Source organism: Hyperoodon ampullatus (assembly GCF_949752795.1).
Source record: "Hyperoodon ampullatus genome assembly, chromosome: 4".
In the NCBI taxonomy this organism is placed as follows: domain Eukaryota; kingdom Metazoa; phylum Chordata; class Mammalia; order Artiodactyla; family Ziphiidae; genus Hyperoodon; species Hyperoodon ampullatus.
This window is the reverse complement of record NC_136917.1, coordinates 13,276,576-13,293,292: the sequence shown is the minus strand read 5'-3', so window position 1 is coordinate 13,293,292 and position 16,717 is coordinate 13,276,576. Positions and strand designations below refer to the sequence as shown.

Genomic DNA, 16,717 nt, shown 5'->3' with positions numbered 1-16,717 from the left:
GGACCCCAACTCTCATGATTGCTTCCCAGTAATGAAACCGGGTGTCAAGGGTATTGATTGCCATGTGCTGGGCCCCCTTTATCGTTTCATTACCTGCTTTGTTCCTGAAGACAACTGAGTTTATGACCCTCTTCCCTGACCTCATTCCCACCCCTGGCATAACTCTCATCAAAAGCCCATCAAAATCTCTTCATTTGGATTCTCATGAATATTTAGAGGGTCCATGGATCATGGGCATCATGGACTAAGTACCCCCCATAAATCGTAGACCAAATTCTGTACAGGGACCTCAAAAAAGGTCCATGACCCACAGAAACTTAAGAGCCCATGGAGCTTGTGGCATTAGATGGAAAGTGATGAATGACAAAGACCAAAGGGAGAGCAAGCAGCCTGGAGGCTGGGGTGCAGGGAAGGCAGAGCAAGGTGGCCAAAAAATGAGGGCAGTGTCACTGGGCCATCCCCCCGCCCTGTGTCTCCCCACCTCCAGTGCCCACAACCTCGCCCCATGCCGGACCGGCTGCCACTGACACCCCCTCTTTGGCGCCCCCCAGGCTCGGAGGATTACCGCAGCAGGATCAGCAGCGAGTGCTTCATGGACCTCGTGTGCCCGGACAGGTGCCGCTGCGAGGGCACCATCGTGGACTGCTCCAACCAGAAGCTGGCCCGTGTCCCAAGCCACCTCCCCGAATACGTCACCGACCTGTGAGTGCTGCCCAGGCGGGAGCCCCTGCACGTCCCCAAGCCCAGTCTCCCTGAGCCAGCCAGGGTGGGTGTGGGCTCCTAGAGGTGGCCCCCTCCCGGCTCAGTCACCTGGGTGTTCCTTGGTGTCCCCTGCGTCCCGGGACGAGGGCAGACTCCCCCAAGCATACGCGGGGGACAGCTTGCTCACAAATAAAGGCAGCTCATTCATTCTGTTGATACAAAGATTTTCCGAACACCCGCTACGAGCCAGGCACTGTGCCAAGGCCCACCCTTTTCCGTGGTGAACAAAGCAGACCACCCCTCCTAGCCCTTAGGAAGCTTACAACATAACCGGAAAGATGGATAGCGCATAAATGACTGTCCTAAAGTGAAAAAACAGCTAGAACGATCAGGTATATCTGAGCCTCTGGTTATCCATGCTAATAAAGAGGCGTGTTGGTTTATCCAGACGTGGCAGAGCTCAAAGTTACAGCATGGGTGGGGGGGTGATGGATCTGGGCCTGACTCCTGTCATCTCCAGTTTTCCTGAGGTTGGGCAAGTTGCTTCTCAGATCTGAGCATCAGATTCGGAGCTATAGAATGGAGGTGTTGATACCTACCTTCTGTGGGGGTTACAAAGATTAGGTAAGAGGATGCAAGCACAGACTTTATCTTGAATCTTGGCATGGACTAAACCCTGCCTAAATGATGGTGGTCTTTATTATTATTAATTATTATTATTATTATTATTATTATTATTATCTTTGACTTTCGCCTGCTCTCCCTGAGCTTATATGAATGTTGGGCGTGGAGTCCCTGAGCTGCCTTTAGCAGAGGGATGTGGTCAGGAAAGACCTGAGTGGCTTGGAGAGTTGGAAGAACCTGGAGAAACCTCCCTGGGGGTTTAAGTGGTCATTGGTACCCCTACAAAATGAAGGCAAATCATTGGCACTTGACTGTTAAGTGCTGAGCGTTCAAAAAGTTGAATACGCCTTCGGCAGAGGGTCTTCCTCTCCTTTCTGGCCCCTTCTCACACCCCTCCTCTCGCTGCTGGGCCCCCCATGCTGATGGGGTACACGGAGGGTTTCTATGGTGCTATTGACCATGGACTGAGTGAGGTCCAGGTGGCAATTCAGCTGAAGCCACGGGGGGATGGGGAACCAATGGAGGAGGTGTCCCATCACAGCTCACCCACCGCCTCATCTGCTTGCTTCCCATGTAGCCGACTGAACGACAATGAGATATCTGTTCTAGAGGCCACTGGTATCTTCAAGAAGTTGCCCAACCTGCGGAAAATGTAAGTCAGTCTCAGGAATTTGGCAAACTGGAGCAGAACGCCAGGGCACGGGCGGCTCCCTCTCCCTCCACTGCAGCCCCTCCCAGTCTCCTGACCCCGCTATGGGCACGTCCTGGGAAGCAAGACACTACGGCAGGGCCATGCAGAGGCAGAGCATGCATTTTGCACCATCCCTGACCCTCACGCCATCCTTGCTCACCCCCATCCTCCACCCCACGCCCAATGTCTACCCCAGTGGGTGGTCGGAGGGACTCAGGTGAGGACCAGCAACGGGACGTGGGGATCTAGGGTGCACGTCACTTAGTAATTTTTATGAGGTAACAGTCAGAAGGTCTGTTTTTAGATGGACCCTAAAGGCCTCCACATGGCTTTGACACACTGGAGCGGAGACGCCACAGCTGCCTCACCTCCTTCATCTGTAAGCACACTGGTGCACAGCTGGCCTTGCTTCCCCCTCCGCTTCCCTCCCCAGGTGTGCCAGCAGAGGTACCAGCACGGACAGGGGGCTCTTTGCCATCTAATTCCCTTCTCCTTGACTCTGCTCTCTGCTCCCCACCCCCACCCCGTCCTCCACATGTCCCGGCCCCAGAGTTGGAGTCTGCCTCTGGAACAAAGGGAAACGGTCAAGCCTCATTATTCATAGACCCTGTATTTGCTGACTCGCTTCCTCACTAACATTTATTTGTAATCTCAGAATCAATACGCGCAGGGCTTTCGTGGTCATTCATATACATAGACAGGGCAGCAAAAACTTTGAGTCCCCCTACATGCATGTCCCCAGCTGAAATCGAACAAGGCCACGTTCTGATTTCTTGTTTCAGCTCCCACACTGTAAACAAGTGTCCAGTCCACAATATATTTAGTGCCACATTTCTTTTTTTGCATGTTTGTGCTTCTGTGGGTGATTTCACTGTTTAAAATGGCCCCGTAGCACAGCACTGGAGGGCTGTCTAGTGATCCTAAGCTAGGATAGGAAGGCTGTGATGTGCCTTACGGAGAAAATACGTGTTACATAAGCTTTGTTCAGGCAAGAGTTATAGTGCTGTTGGCTGTGAGGGCAATGTAAGTAAATCAACGATATATATTCAATAAGACGTCTTTAAACAGAAACATGCATCAAACAAGGTTAGGTATTGATCGGTTCATGAAAATGGTGAACACAGGCTCCCCTAGGAGCCGTGGTTCAGCATTCACTAATTCATCTTGCCCAGTGACTTTGCAGAGCTTAACCACGATGAATAATGAGAATTCATTGTAACCCTTAGTTTATTTTGCTCTCCACTCTTCTGCCCATCAGTCCCTTGAAGGCAAGAAGGAGAGAGACCTTCCCCTGCCCTGGGCAGCATCTGGATCGCATCAGTGCTATTCCCTCCCTGCCCACAGTTGCCACCTTGGCCATGGCCTCGGGGACAACTCTGTAACTGGGAGCAGTGGAGAGTACTGTAACTGAGGGGGCAGCAGAGGGAGGACACACGCGGGTCCTGGTGAGGTTCATGGCTGTCCGAGTGGTCAGGCTCACCTCTAGCTTCAGGAACCCAGCACAGACATTACCCATCACCTGCCAGAAGATGTCCTTTTAAATCCAACCCCCGAAAATGCATACTTTTTTTTAACCTCCAAACAAATATACATACGCATGGAGATAAGGCATGTATTAAAACAAGTAAAGCTGGCCAAGTGCACATTTGCACAGTAAACAGGATCAAGTAGTCTTTGCTTCCGTGAAGAAATATGCGCTCTCCCATTTTAGGTGAAACTCAAGCACTCTGAGTCTTTCATCTTCCTAGTTTTGACAGGGACCTGAGTGTGAAGAACTGTTTCTGTACACCAACAAAAACAACAGCACAAATGCAATGATAAGTTGCAGCCAACGCCCAGCCTCAGCATCCAAGCCACAAAAGGGAGTGGTGTGGACTGTGGCAAAATGTAGGCCGAGTCCTCACCAAAAGGGGCAGATGTCTCTAAGTTCCTCCCGGCATCTGCCATGCTGGAAGGAAGGTCAGAGCTGCCAAATATTCCCTTCACGGGAGCAGCCGGAAATCCAGGTGTGGAGGAAGAACAGGCAGGCCGGCATCTGTTCTGAGTTCAGCTCCGCCCCCCGCCTGCTGTGTGACCCTAGGAATGTCCTTAGCCTTTCTGGGCCTTTCATAATAGAAACAAGTCCACCTTCCTTGTAAGGTGTGATGAGGATCAGAAGTAAGTATGAGAGAGAAGGGGAAAGACATGGCCTCTGTCCATGGGACTGCGGTGAGAAGGTGCTGGAAGACAGAAAGGGGACATCTGGGTCACGTGACCCAGAGCAGATGGTTAGACATTTAAAACAGGAGTTACAAACTCAGATGCTTTCAGGACCCCCGTGGAAAGGGAATGGGTGCAAGGCAGCAATAATAATAATGGCGACTAACAGTTACTCAACGCTTCACTCTGTGTGCCAGACTCTGCTGATATCCAAGCAATTACCCCTCACCAAGAAAAACAAAACAGCTTTGAGATTGCTTCATTTTACAAATGAGGAAGCTGAAACACAGAAAGTAACCCGTCCAAGTTTAAAGATCAAGCCAGGAGTGGTGACAGTGCAGAGTAGCTGGGGAACACACTCACTATCTGAAGGCAGTAACCGCATGCGTGTGCACGTGTGTGTGCCTGAGTCCATATACATATGGTGCCAGCCAACCAAGCACATGTCCCAATAGGGCAGATCTGGTCCCAAAGACCACCAGCTGCAACCACTTATTTAAAATAACTTGATGGCAACTCTTTTTAAGTAAACAGTCCTTGTTTGCTAGGACCCATCACCACCCCTACACTCCCATGAGGTGACGGGTCAGCTGGAATTCTGCCCATCAGGGTGGTTAAAGCCAGCAGTGCCTGTGACTGAGGCTGCTCAGCTTCCTCAGGGACTGTGGAGCCAGGGCCCTAAGGTTACAGTCTGGATGGCGGCACCCCGACAGGGCACGGAGGCAGAGGGGAGTGGACACACAGCCAGGATTTGGACTCTGCAGTGCCTTTCCAGAGTGTTCTCAACCTCTGTGCCCCTTTCCTGTCATGCGGGAATAATGAGATTTCATAAGTATCACTAAGGGATGCAAAAAGAGGTATGAGCTGTTCCCCCACAAAGGTTATTAGGACTATGGTAACTCAAGGTAGCTTTTTTTTTTTTTTTTTTTGCGGTTCGCGGGCCTCTCACTGCCGTGGCCTCTCCCATTGCGGAGCACAGGCTCCGGACGCGCAGGCTCAGCGGCCATGGCTCACGGGCCCAGCCGTTCCGTGGCATGTGGGATCTTCCCAGACCGGGGCACGAACCCGTGTCCCCTGCATCGGCAGGCGGACTCTCAACCACTGCGCCACCAGGGAAGCCCCAAGGTAGCTTTTCAAGTGACCCGTTCAGAGTGGGGTCATGGCCTCTCTTGGGCCAACTTTCAGGTCACTTCTTACACTGAAGGAGCATCTCAAGCAGAAGCTGAAACCTAGCACCCCTCTAGCCAAAATCAAATTCCATGGGTGGATTTGGTGGTCGCAGTTGTGTTTTTTTTTTTTTTTTTTTACCACCTTTATTGGAGTATAATTGCTTTACAATGGTGTGTTAGTTTCTGCTGTATAACAAAGTGAATCAGCTATATTTATACATATATCCCCATATCTCCTCCCTCTTGCGTCTCCCTCCCACCCTCCTATCCCACCCCTCTAGGTGGTCACAAAGCACCGAGCTGATCTCCCTGTGCTATGCGGCTGCTTCCCACTAGCTATCTACCTTACGTTTGGTAGTGTATATATGTCCATGCCTCTCTCTCACTTCGTCCCAGCTTACCCTTCCCCCTCCCCATGTCCTCAAGTCCATTCTCTACTTCTGCGTCTTTATTCCTGTCCTGCCCCTAGGTTCATCAGAACGTTTTTATTTTTTTAGATTCCGTATATATGTGTTAGCAGACCGTATTTGTTTTTCTCTTTCTGACTTACTTCACTCTGTATGATAGACTCTAGGTCCATGATGGTTGTGTTTTTAATAAGAAGTAGTTGCCCTCTTTTAAAAATCAGGAGTTTTGAGCTTCCTGGTGGCACAGTGGTTGAGAGTCCGCCTGCCGATGCAGGGGACACGGGTTCGTGCCCCGGTCCAGGAGGATCCCACATGCCGCGAAGCGGCTGGGCCCGTGAGCCGTGGCCGCTGGACCTGCGCGTCCGGAGCCTGTGCTCCGCAACGGGAGAGGCCACAACAGTGAGAGGCCCACGTACCGCAAAAAAAAAAAAAAAAAAAAATCAGGAGTTTCCACAGAAAAATAAATGTGGATTTCTAGCACCTTTGGGAAAAATCAGAGGATCTGGCAAAACTGAGCCCATGTTCCCAAACGGCTCCAGTTGAGTTGAGCTTAGGAACGGCTGCCCCCTAGCTGGGGCACGTGTTTTCCTGATCACTGCCGTCCCCACTGGGCTTGCTTCCAATTTTAGGTCACCTGCCTGGACCCTGTGGACATTTGAGCTTGTAACCCTAGCTCGAAGTAGAATTTCCACCTCAGGGGGCCGGAGAGGTCCATAAGGGAGGTAGACAGGACCTCCCCGACCTGACAGGATGCCAGTGTGCTGCTCAATCACGACCCGGTATCCTCGGCTTCCAGAAAACTCCGCTTAGCTCTTTCCCAACTGTATTTCCATTGAGGACTGGACTTTTAAACAGGATTACAGATGCTTCTCTGTTGCCAGAGTTTATGGGCTGTCCTACAAACCTGAAGAGACAGAGACCTAGAAGAAGTCCAGGCTCGCCGTTTCAGACTCAGGCTTTCCAGAGATGAATCCCCCAGCCTCCAGGGGCCTTGGTGTTTCTTGGGAAGAATGAGAACAGGTTCTGAAAGGTACACCCAGCAGTTTGCCAGGGCAGCGTGGCCGAGCGCTGGGTTTGTCCTGCCGTGGACCACTCTGAACCAGCCCTGGCCTGGGGTGGGAGTTTATGAGGCTGGCTCCTTTCAGATGTGAGATCCCCATCCTCACTGGAGTCAAAGCCATGATGAAGCAGTAATCCTTCAGGTGGGTCTGCAGAGACAAAAATGGAGAGAGGAGGGGCTTCCCTGGTGGCGCAGTGGTTAAGAGTCCGCCTGCCGATGCAGGGGATATGGGTTCGTGCCCCAGTCCAGGAAGATCCCACATGCTGCGGAGCGGCTGGGCCTGGGAGCCATGGCCCCTGAGCCTGCGCGTCCGGAGCCTGTGCTCCGCAACGGGAGAGGCCACAACAGTGAGAGGCCCGCGTACCGCAAAAAAAAAAAAAAAAAAAAAAAAAAGTGGAGAGAGGCTCAGTGCCCTTAGTTTTGCCTTTGGAAGTTTCCTGGGATCTGGGGCATCTTCAGGGAGATACTGCTCTGAGAATAAGATGGAGCTCTTACAAAACCCTGAGGCACTGGTTTTGTGTCTGGAGCGCTTGCCCCAAGCTGCTCTCTCTCTGTCCTCCGGCCAAAGCTGCCTGCAGTTTTGTGTGGTGCTTTGATGGATGGAGAGAGATCAGCAGCCTGGTCTTCTGGAAAATTCTATCCCCTTTTTTCACTCTCCTTATGTTTTCCATTCTCCCAGCCCAAGGAAATCCAGTTCGCAAACCTTACAGTAATGTGATGTTAATTCTGCTCCTTTAAAGAAAAAGATGTCAGGAAATGGGAACCTCCCACTTCCTAGCTGCTGTAATTCATCTTCATTGCCCACCGCATGTACTTCAGTTCCCCAAGAAACCTAACTCTCTCGAGCTGGAGGAGAAGCTCCAGCATTTGGATGAGTTATAGCTGCTGGGAAAGTCTTTCTCTCTTCTCCCATGTTGAACTTGGGGGTAATTTGCAGTCTCCCCTGTGTATTGCCTTCATTTCCGAGTTATCGTGGACCAGGGCTACCAGGATTTATAAGAAGACCGGCTGAGTTGCAAGAGAGTCAGGCAGGGAGCAGAAATCCAGTTTGAGAATCTCCCAGCTCTGTCAGATCTCAGGGGAGGGATTCTGAGGGGTATTTGCACCTGTTTTCTCAGCAGGATGGAGGAGGGAGGCGAGGAAGGCCGTGACCAGGAGCACAGAGGGAGCAGACAATGCGAGGGTGGGAACTGTTTCCTCCACACGTGCCCACAGGTGTGGGCATTGCCACCCCCGCAGACCCAGTCCCTATTTGGGAAGAGGGCAGGCAGGCAACCTGTATTGAGTCCTTGGGTGCCCAGTTGAACTTTACTTGCTCTGAACCATCCCTATAGGAGGCTTCACCCCCAGGGATGCGTGAGTCAGGCCAGAGCTGCACAAGGAGGGCACTTGAGAGATGCAGTAGTACCAGGGACTCATGGAGTGCTATGTCCCTTTCAGTGCTCTGTGACCAGGAGCAGTGGCCTCCCCTCCCTGGGCCTCAGTATGTCCAACAGTACAATGGGCCAGCTGGTCCATCTCTCCTGAGCCCTCAGTTCTAACAAGCTCAGGGTGCTCAGCCAGTTAGCCGCTGTGTCTCCACCTACGGGTCTCCTGTTCACAGAACAAGGTCCCCCAGCATGTTTTGCTGGGGAAGCTGGATTCTTCCCTCAGCTTTTGTAACTCCATCACTTTCTGCTCCAGCCAGCCAGCTGGGGCTACCTTTCAGGCCTGAACATTTGGGTGGTCTGTGGAGACCCCCTGCCGCTCGCAGCACCTATAGTTCTGCAGGAGGTGCTTGCTGCTCAGTTCTCCCATGCAGCCCGCCGCGTGGTGGCTGGGCATCGGAGGGAAGAGCCCACTCTCAGAGCTCGAGGGCAGTATCGGAAATGACAACACCGAGACTTGAAAGGACTGAGCCCACTTAGGAAAACACAACGTCCCAAACCCTGAATTCTGCAGAGCAGTAATAGAAGGGATGGGCATCCACATCGTCAAAGGAACATTCACTTGGGAAGAGTGGTTCACTGGAGGCTTTTCTGTGTGCCCGAAAGCATGGTCTCCGATCCCAGTGCTATCAGCTGTGTGACTGTGGGTAAGTTACTTAGTCTCTCTGAACCTCAGTCACCTCATCCATAAAACAGGACAATGATAAAAATGATGCCCATCTGATGGGCGTTGTTTTGAGGATTTGATGTGATTCTGTTGGTCAAACCCCTCACATGGTGCCTAGTACATAACAAGTGCACAAACTGTAGTAACTAGAAAGGGTCCATTTATATTGGGGATCTCAAATGGTGAAAGAGCCGAAGGTTCTACAAACGCCTCACCCCGCAGGGAGCAGGCATGTTTTATATTTTCCTCCTGCTCTCCTCTTGAGAATCGCTACTTAGTGAGAGTATCCTTGGAAGAGAGAAAATAAGTTTGAGAACCATTCGAAATCTGCCAGTCCCCAGGGCATTGAAAAGACAATTGTACTGAAAGACTTCAAATGCTACACAGTCTGTTTCACACAGGTAGCCCACCCATCCACACCCCATGGGGGGGCTGGGCTCCCTGCTTCCTGAGGCACAGGTGCTGAAGACCAAACATCGGGAAGCCCAAGGTGGAGCCTCCACCAGCCAGTCCTCGGGCCAGGGGGCACTTGAGAGTCCCCAGCTTGCTGCAAGGCCAGCCATTCCCTCCCTGCGTCCTGACCTGTTCTATCCCCTCCTTCCAGAAACTTGAGTAACAATAAGATCAAGGAGGTGAGAGAGGGTGCCTTTGATGGAGCGGCCAGCCTGCAGGAGCTGATGCTGACAGGGAACCAGCTGGAAACAGTGCATGGGCGCGTGTTCCGTGGCCTCAGCGGCCTCAAGACCTTGTAAGTTCCCAGGGCCTGGGCCAAGTCCAGAGGGAGGGAGATAGGAGAGCAGGGGCATCAGAGGGGCTGTGAGGGCTGGCGGGCAGTGGACTGGGCCTAGGCGCTGTCCTGGCCTGCTGAATCCTGGAGCCGGAGAGACATTAGACATTTCCCAGCCCTGGATGGGAAAGAACTTAGCATGCTAAGCAACCCCCAACACACACACACACACACACACGCACACGCACACACACGCACGCACGCACACACACACACACACACACACACCAGTGTGACCCAGTCATAGGAGGGAAAGGATGATACCTGTGCTTGCTCACCCCACCCCTCTCCCTGCAGGATGCTGAGGAGTAACCTGATCAGCTGTGTGAGCAATGACACCTTTGCTGGCCTGAGTTCAGTGAGGCTGCTGTCCCTCTACGACAATCGGATCACCACCATCACCCCCGGAGCCTTCACCACGCTTGTCTCCCTGTCCACCATGTAAGTCCCCCTGGACCAATGGCGCACTCATTCAGGGCTCCTCTCCTACAGCCCCCTCCTCTCACAACACCCTACTATATCTGGCCCAAGGTCATCTATCCATCTGTCAACTTAAACACTTGGCAGGCTCCCTCCATGTGCCAGGCACCGTTTGCTACTGAGGATTCACAGACGTGGGCCCTCCTTCCTGGAGCTCACAGCATAGCGAGTTGCCACAGAAGGGAGGTCCACAGTGATATGAAAGCCTAACATAGGCTTTGTCGAGGAGCACTGGAGCTATGCTCTGGAAGGTGAGTGGGAGTTGGCTTGTTTGTGAAAGCAGGAAGTGTATTCCTTTCAGCGGGAAGAGCATGTGCAAAGGCCCTGTGCTAGGTTGAAGCAGAGCAGATATGCAGGACTGAGCAAAGTCCACTGTGGTCATAGTACAGAGTGGGCAAGGCTGGAGCGGAGACCAGGGCCAGGCTGCAGGACTGCCATGGGCCATTTTGGTCTTTATCCAAAACACATCAGGAAGCCACAGAAGGTTTTAAGCAGGCCAGTGACATGATGTGACAGGGGGTTTTAAAATGATGTCACTGACTGCTTAAATGTGTATCAGAACCAGTTAGAATCTAGCTTTCTGGATGAATTTTTCTGCCCACAATATTCACTGTATTGGTAAGGGAAGCTGTTTAGAATAATGGTGAAAGCGTTGGGCTCTAGAGCCAAATTTTCTGGGTCCCTATCCTAGCTTTACCTCTTGTTAGCTGCGTGCCTTGGAAGAGTCACTTCATCTCTGTGCTTTAATTGTCCCTTCTCATAATCCACCTCATAGGACTGTTATGAGGACTGAATTTGTTAATATTGGTAAAATGCACAGCAGGGGCCTGAGATATAAAAAGTACTCAGCACATGTTAGCTTTTATGGTTTCTCATAGTATTTCTGTGTGGCTCTGTTACCCTTAGTTGGTGGTTCATTTTCCCCTCCCTTCCCTTCTCCAAAGACCCTTTGGGAGACAGAAGAGAAAGGCTGTTGCTGCATCTCCTGTTGCTGCCCGTGGTCATGCTCCCATACAGCCACCCCACTGGCAATAAAAGCCAGAGTTACAGAACGTCCTAAAGGCCCCATGCCGTCTAGCCCCTCAGAACCTCCTTGCATTCTAGCCCCACTGGCCTCACTGGCCTGCGCACACCCCAGGCCCGCTTCCACCTTAGAACTTTGCGCTGGCTGTTCCCACTACCTGGAAAGCCCTCCCCCTGGCTCCCTCCCCTCCTTCTATTATTTGCTCAAATGTCAGTTGCCTCAGCCCCGTTCCACCCCTCTGCCATGTTCCACCCCTTTGCCATCACCCCCAGTTCTTCCAGCCTTGCTCTTCTCATTTTTTCCATAGCACTGACCATTTCCTAACATACTATACTTTTTGTTGTTAATTACATATCGTCTGCCTCCCATCAGCTGGAGCATACGTTCCAGAGGGATGAAGGAGGAAGGATATATGACTGTTTTGTTCACTCCTCTATCCTCAGGGGCTACACCTGAGCCTGGCACTAAGCCTGGCCCATTATATAATGGTTGAATAAGTGGATGAGTTGAATGAATGAGTGACATGAAGATAGAGGACAGTGGGTTAGAACTAGCATGGGTGGGTTGGTTTATCTCAGCCCACTTCTCACCCCTCCTGGACGCCTCTGCACTGGGAATCCAAAGACACGAAAGATGCCAAGAGGGCTAGAGTCACAAAGCATGAAGGGAACCAGCTCCGACAGGGGAAGGAACTTGCCCACCTCCTCACAGCTACTGAGCGTCAGAGCCCGAATCAACCCCAGGAAGGACTGACTCCCAAGCCCTTAATTGCCATGTCAAACCGCAGCCCCTCAAGGGCTCTCCAGCCCTCTTCTGTAACCTCCCTAAGTTTTACATTCCTCATTTGTGAGATGAGAATACTGTCCCCTCCTTCCTAGGGTTGCCGTGAGAAGTCTGGATGAGAAAATGGATTTATAAAGCACTTAGCCCGGTTCCTGTCCTCTAGAAAACCCTCAGAAAGTGATAGCTGCCCTCAGCCCTCCACCTGTCCTATCACTGCATCTGACAGATTCGTATAAAGTGCCTATGCCAATGTCCTACTAGTTCCTGGAGACCCAGAGCAGGACAGACAGACCTGGTCCCTCCCCTCCGGGAACTGAGAGTCCAAGGAGGGAGGCGTTACCAGCTCGGATGGATACTGTGGAGGAAATGAGTGGGGAGAACAGGCCAGGGCAGCACTTTTCATTTCCCTGGAGATGAGGGGCTTCTTGGAGGAGGGGTCATTTAAGCTGAGGGCTGAAGGAAGAGGAGGGGCCAGCCAGGCACCCCCTAGAGAAATTCATCCCCGGCCGGAGGAGCAGCACACATGAAGGCTCTAAGTGTAAGAAAATCCCTGCGGAGGAATTGAGGCAGTTCACACAGCTGGAGCTCATCAAACAAAGGAGGGCATGGCGGCGACTGCGTCCGTCCGCCGAGGTCTGGAAGGAGACCCTTGCAAAGACTGCCTCCGGGTTTTAGAAGAGAGCCTGCCTTCCTTTTCCCAGACCTCTTCCTCCTTCATCCTTTCTCCTTCCCCTGAACCGGAAGCAGACCTGCCTGGAGAGCCAGGCCCTAGGCTTGCAGACCTGGATCCCAGGACCAGCTCCCACGGGACAAGGGTAGAGGCTAACCATTCAGAGACGGCCCTTCTCTCCTCCCAGAAACCTCCTGTCCAACCCCTTCAACTGCAACTGCCACCTGGCCTGGCTCGGCAAGTGGTTGAGGAAGAGGCGAATCGTAAGTGGGAACCCCCGGTGCCAGAAGCCCTTCTTCCTCAAGGAGATTCCCATCCAGGACGTGGCCATCCAGGACTTCACCTGTGAAGGTAGGAAGGCTGGGGGCAGGGCAGGGGAGGAACACCTGGGAAGACAAGGAAGCTACAAGAGAAAAGAGGTGCGGGCAGGCGGTAACTGCAGGTCAGGACCCCCCCCACCCCGAGATCTGATTCTCCTCTGCCCTCAGCATGCAGCCTGAGCTCTGAAGGGCTCTGCAGGCCTGCTTCCAGCCCACATGGCTCTGTCGTGCAAATTAAGAACAGGTACCTCTTTCTAAAGACATTTGACCTCCATCAGTCAGAAATCTGTCATAATATACTGCTTTTGTTAAAACGAGATACTTTACAGCCATCTGTGAAGACACTGTTGGACCAAATATCTTAATCTGCTGTATCCACAGTGAGGTTGGCGCCCATTAGATGGTGGGGCACCCTTGTGCAGTACGCTACCTACACAACTGTACGTGGGAGCCCTGGGCCGAAGTTTTCCTGCCTGCATCATCATGAGGCTGAGAGTATGTGCTCATGGGAAACAGACTTCAAGATGAGCTTCTGGGAAATTCCTGTCACTGGCTAGGCAGTACGAATACTTGAAGATTCAAGGCTTTGAGTGTCAGGATTCCAGAGGGCATATTTGTTTGCATAAATTCAAGCCAGCACAGGTTTTACTTGGTCAACTTTAGGTTATCTAGAGACGGATGAACTGGTTTGTAGATTAACTGAGGTTAATATAAATGGGGGCTGGGGACACGTTGACCACGCCAGAGGGATTGTACAGTGGAAGGTGTGGAGAGAGGGAGGAGAAGGAGGGGGGTAGATAGGGCCCTGCCTCTACCCCAACCACCCCTTCAGTCAACTTGCCTTATCCAGATCTGGTTAACAGTAACCTCTTCCATAGCTAACACCTGGTTAATCAAGTTGTTAGCGTCTTTGTTTTATGTTAGATGAGGTGGAAGATGGGCAGCCCTATTCCCCAACCCAGGTGCATCTTCTTTCCCTTCCAACCACGGATAAGACCAGCAAGCTCCTCATTCCCAGTTCTGGCTCGAAGCGGAGGGCTTCCCTTTCCTGCAGGCGGCTGGGTCGGGGAATGGACCTCTCTCACCCGCGCCATGCTCACTCCCCGGGTCTCCACAGGCAATGATGAGAGCAGCTGCCAGCTGGGGCCGCGCTGCCCCGAGCAGTGCACCTGCATGGAGACGGTGGTGCGATGCAGCAACAAGGGGCTCCACGCCCTCCCCAAAGGCATCCCCAAGGACGTGACGGAGCTGTAAGTACCCCCCACCACCACTGACACCCTGTAGTCCTGCCACTACGGGCATCCGTCACACTTCACCCCTGCAAGCAAGACAGCCTGGGGATGCCCTACCTGAATGGGTCCCAGCAAGGTGGTGTCAGAGCCTCAGCAGGGGGCAGGCGGCAGCTTGCACACGGGGACAGGAAGCTCCCCTCCCCAAGCCTCTGCCTGGCAGGTGACGAGTACCCAGAATACAAGTGGGAGGGCTGTTGTCTCGTTTTCTCTATCACCCCCAGTCCCCTGCTCTGCACCCTGCCTTCTAGATTCCCCCATAGTCCCTCAGTCTGACACCAGAAACAGCACAGGATAATCGTCAGAACATGGGCCCACAGGCACTATGGCTTACCAAGCACTTCTACAAATATGTTCCTGTTCTACCTTAAAAACACCCATTTTGGGCTTCCCTGGTGGCGCAGTGGTTGGGAGTCTGCCTGCCGATGCAGGGGACACGGGTTCGTGCCCCGGTCTGGGAAGATCCCACATGCCGTGGAGAGGCTAGGCCCGTGAGCCATGGCCGCTGGGCCTGCGCGTCCGGAGCCTGTGCTCCGCAACGGGAGAGGCCACAGCAGTGAGAGGCCCGCGTACCTCAAAAAAAAAAAAAAAACACAAAAAAAAAACCCCACCCATTTTACAGATGAGATCTTAGTTCTGGGTTCTGCTCACTCTCCACCCAGGAGCCTTCTTATTCCATAGCCCAAGCTCCTGACACTAACTCCTCAGGGGTTCCTCCTGCCCCAGAAGCTCCCAGTTAAATGAAAGAGAGGCCCTTCTCTTCCTGAAGGGCTCTTACTGTTGTGGATAAAACGTTATTTCTGCCCCCGGGGAAGCTCAAAGAGTCCCACAGGCAGGGAGGCCTCTCGAGAATGTCCCAGGAGCACAGCAGCTGCGGCCAGGTGAACACCACACACTGGCACAGGCATGCAAGCCACGTTCAGTCTCCCATTCATTCACTCTACACATTTGTCGGGTGCCACTTGCCTCAGGCACTCTGCTAACACTGGAGAGACAGTGGTACACAAAACAGGCGTGACCCCTCCACGCGTGGGCTCACGGTTTAGTGGGGGAGGTTGACATTCACTCGATCATCTCAGAGGCACATGTGACATGACAGCCGTGAAAAGCACTACAAAGAAGAGGAATCAAGGTTGCTATGACATCCGAAAGTAGGGAGATTTGACTTCGATGTGAAGATTGGAGAAAGCTGCTCTGGGGAGGGCGGTGCGGGTGGAGCTGGAATCTAAAGGGCAAGGAGCGGATGATGGGAAGGGAGGGAGGCTGCCCGAGCTGAGGCCGTGTGCTGGGAGGGCGCAGGCCAGGAGAGGGGCTGGCGGAAACCCAGAGGGCCTGGCCGGGGCACGCCACCGCCCACCTCTCACTCTGGCCCTCTCTGCCCGGACCCCAGGCACCCCCCCTCCTCTGAGCCAGCTTAGCACACGCCCTCTGGCTCTTGCCAGTGCCTCATGGGGTGGAAGCTGACCACGCTCTGGTCTAGAATGGCTGAGAGGTTCCTGGGTGTGTGTTACAGCTCCCGGCGTCTCCTGACACTCAGTGAGGCTGTAACAAGGGCTGCCAGCCCAAGGGAAAGAAGGAAAAGTCGGGATAGTCGCTAAAAAGTCTGTGTCAGCCCTGGGTTTGGGCTGGGGCCGTGCCCTCAGAGATGTGCATGAGCTCCACGCCCTTTCCCGGCTGGGCTGGGCTTGGGGTGGGGACTGCAGGAAATGACCCAGGTACATGCCTCCTTCCTGGGCTAATTGAGTGCCAAGTGTCACGTGTCAAAGAGAAGAAAATGCCATGAAAACAGGCCCTCGGATGCTTTTCCCCAAAGCTCACGAAACACAGATTGAAATGGCAAAGATAATTGGCCGTAATTATAAGGTAAACTTCAGAGCTTTGGGAGGAGACCTGATTTCCTGCTTTGGAAATGATGGTGCTTCCCTGTGCCAGACGTGGGTTCCAGAGCTCGCCAAGGAGGGCAGCCCTCACCCCTGTTCCCAGACCATCTCCTGGAGGGGAGAGGGAGGCAAGAAAAGAGACGCCAGAGAAAGTGAAAGCTGGCAGGCCCAGGAAACTGGGGCTTGGAGGTCGCTTGCTCAGGGACACTGGCTGGGTCCAGATTCAGTGTTTCCAACACTGGCTTTCCAGCTCCCTTGGCTTCATTAGTTCTCTCGGGCAGAGCTGCCAACTTACAAAACAAAATTAAGTTTAATTCACTGAGAAGGGGTGGGGAGATGTATGTGTGTGCACGTATATGTATGAATGTATCTGTGCGTGTAAACAGATGAAATGCAAGCTCAGAGAGGTTAAGTATATACATATGTATATATATATTCAAACTGTATTGAATAATTCAGAGATACTAGAGCCAGGCACCGCTCCAAGGCTTTCCACAGAAAGTCTCATCTAATCTTCATTATCACTTCAAGGTGGTGA

At 52.7% G+C, this 16,717-nt stretch overlaps 1 protein-coding gene across 2 annotated transcripts in view; it reads left to right on the top strand.

The window, feature by feature from the left end:
• SLIT3 (slit guidance ligand 3) overlaps nt 1-16,717 on the top strand; it is a gene marked incomplete at its 5' end in the record, with an annotated part of 578,559 nt that overhangs the window by 491,703 nt on the left and 70,139 nt on the right. For both annotated transcript variants that reach the window (XM_079702652.1, XM_079702651.1), the window contains 6 exons: nt 552-702; nt 1,904-1,978; nt 9,551-9,694; nt 10,031-10,174; nt 12,878-13,041; nt 14,128-14,260. In XM_079702652.1, coding sequence (XP_079558778.1) covers nt 552-702; nt 1,904-1,978; nt 9,551-9,694; nt 10,031-10,174; nt 12,878-13,041; nt 14,128-14,260 — 811 coding nt within the window. The remainder of the gene's footprint in view (nt 1-551; nt 703-1,903; nt 1,979-9,550; nt 9,695-10,030; nt 10,175-12,877; nt 13,042-14,127; nt 14,261-16,717) is intronic.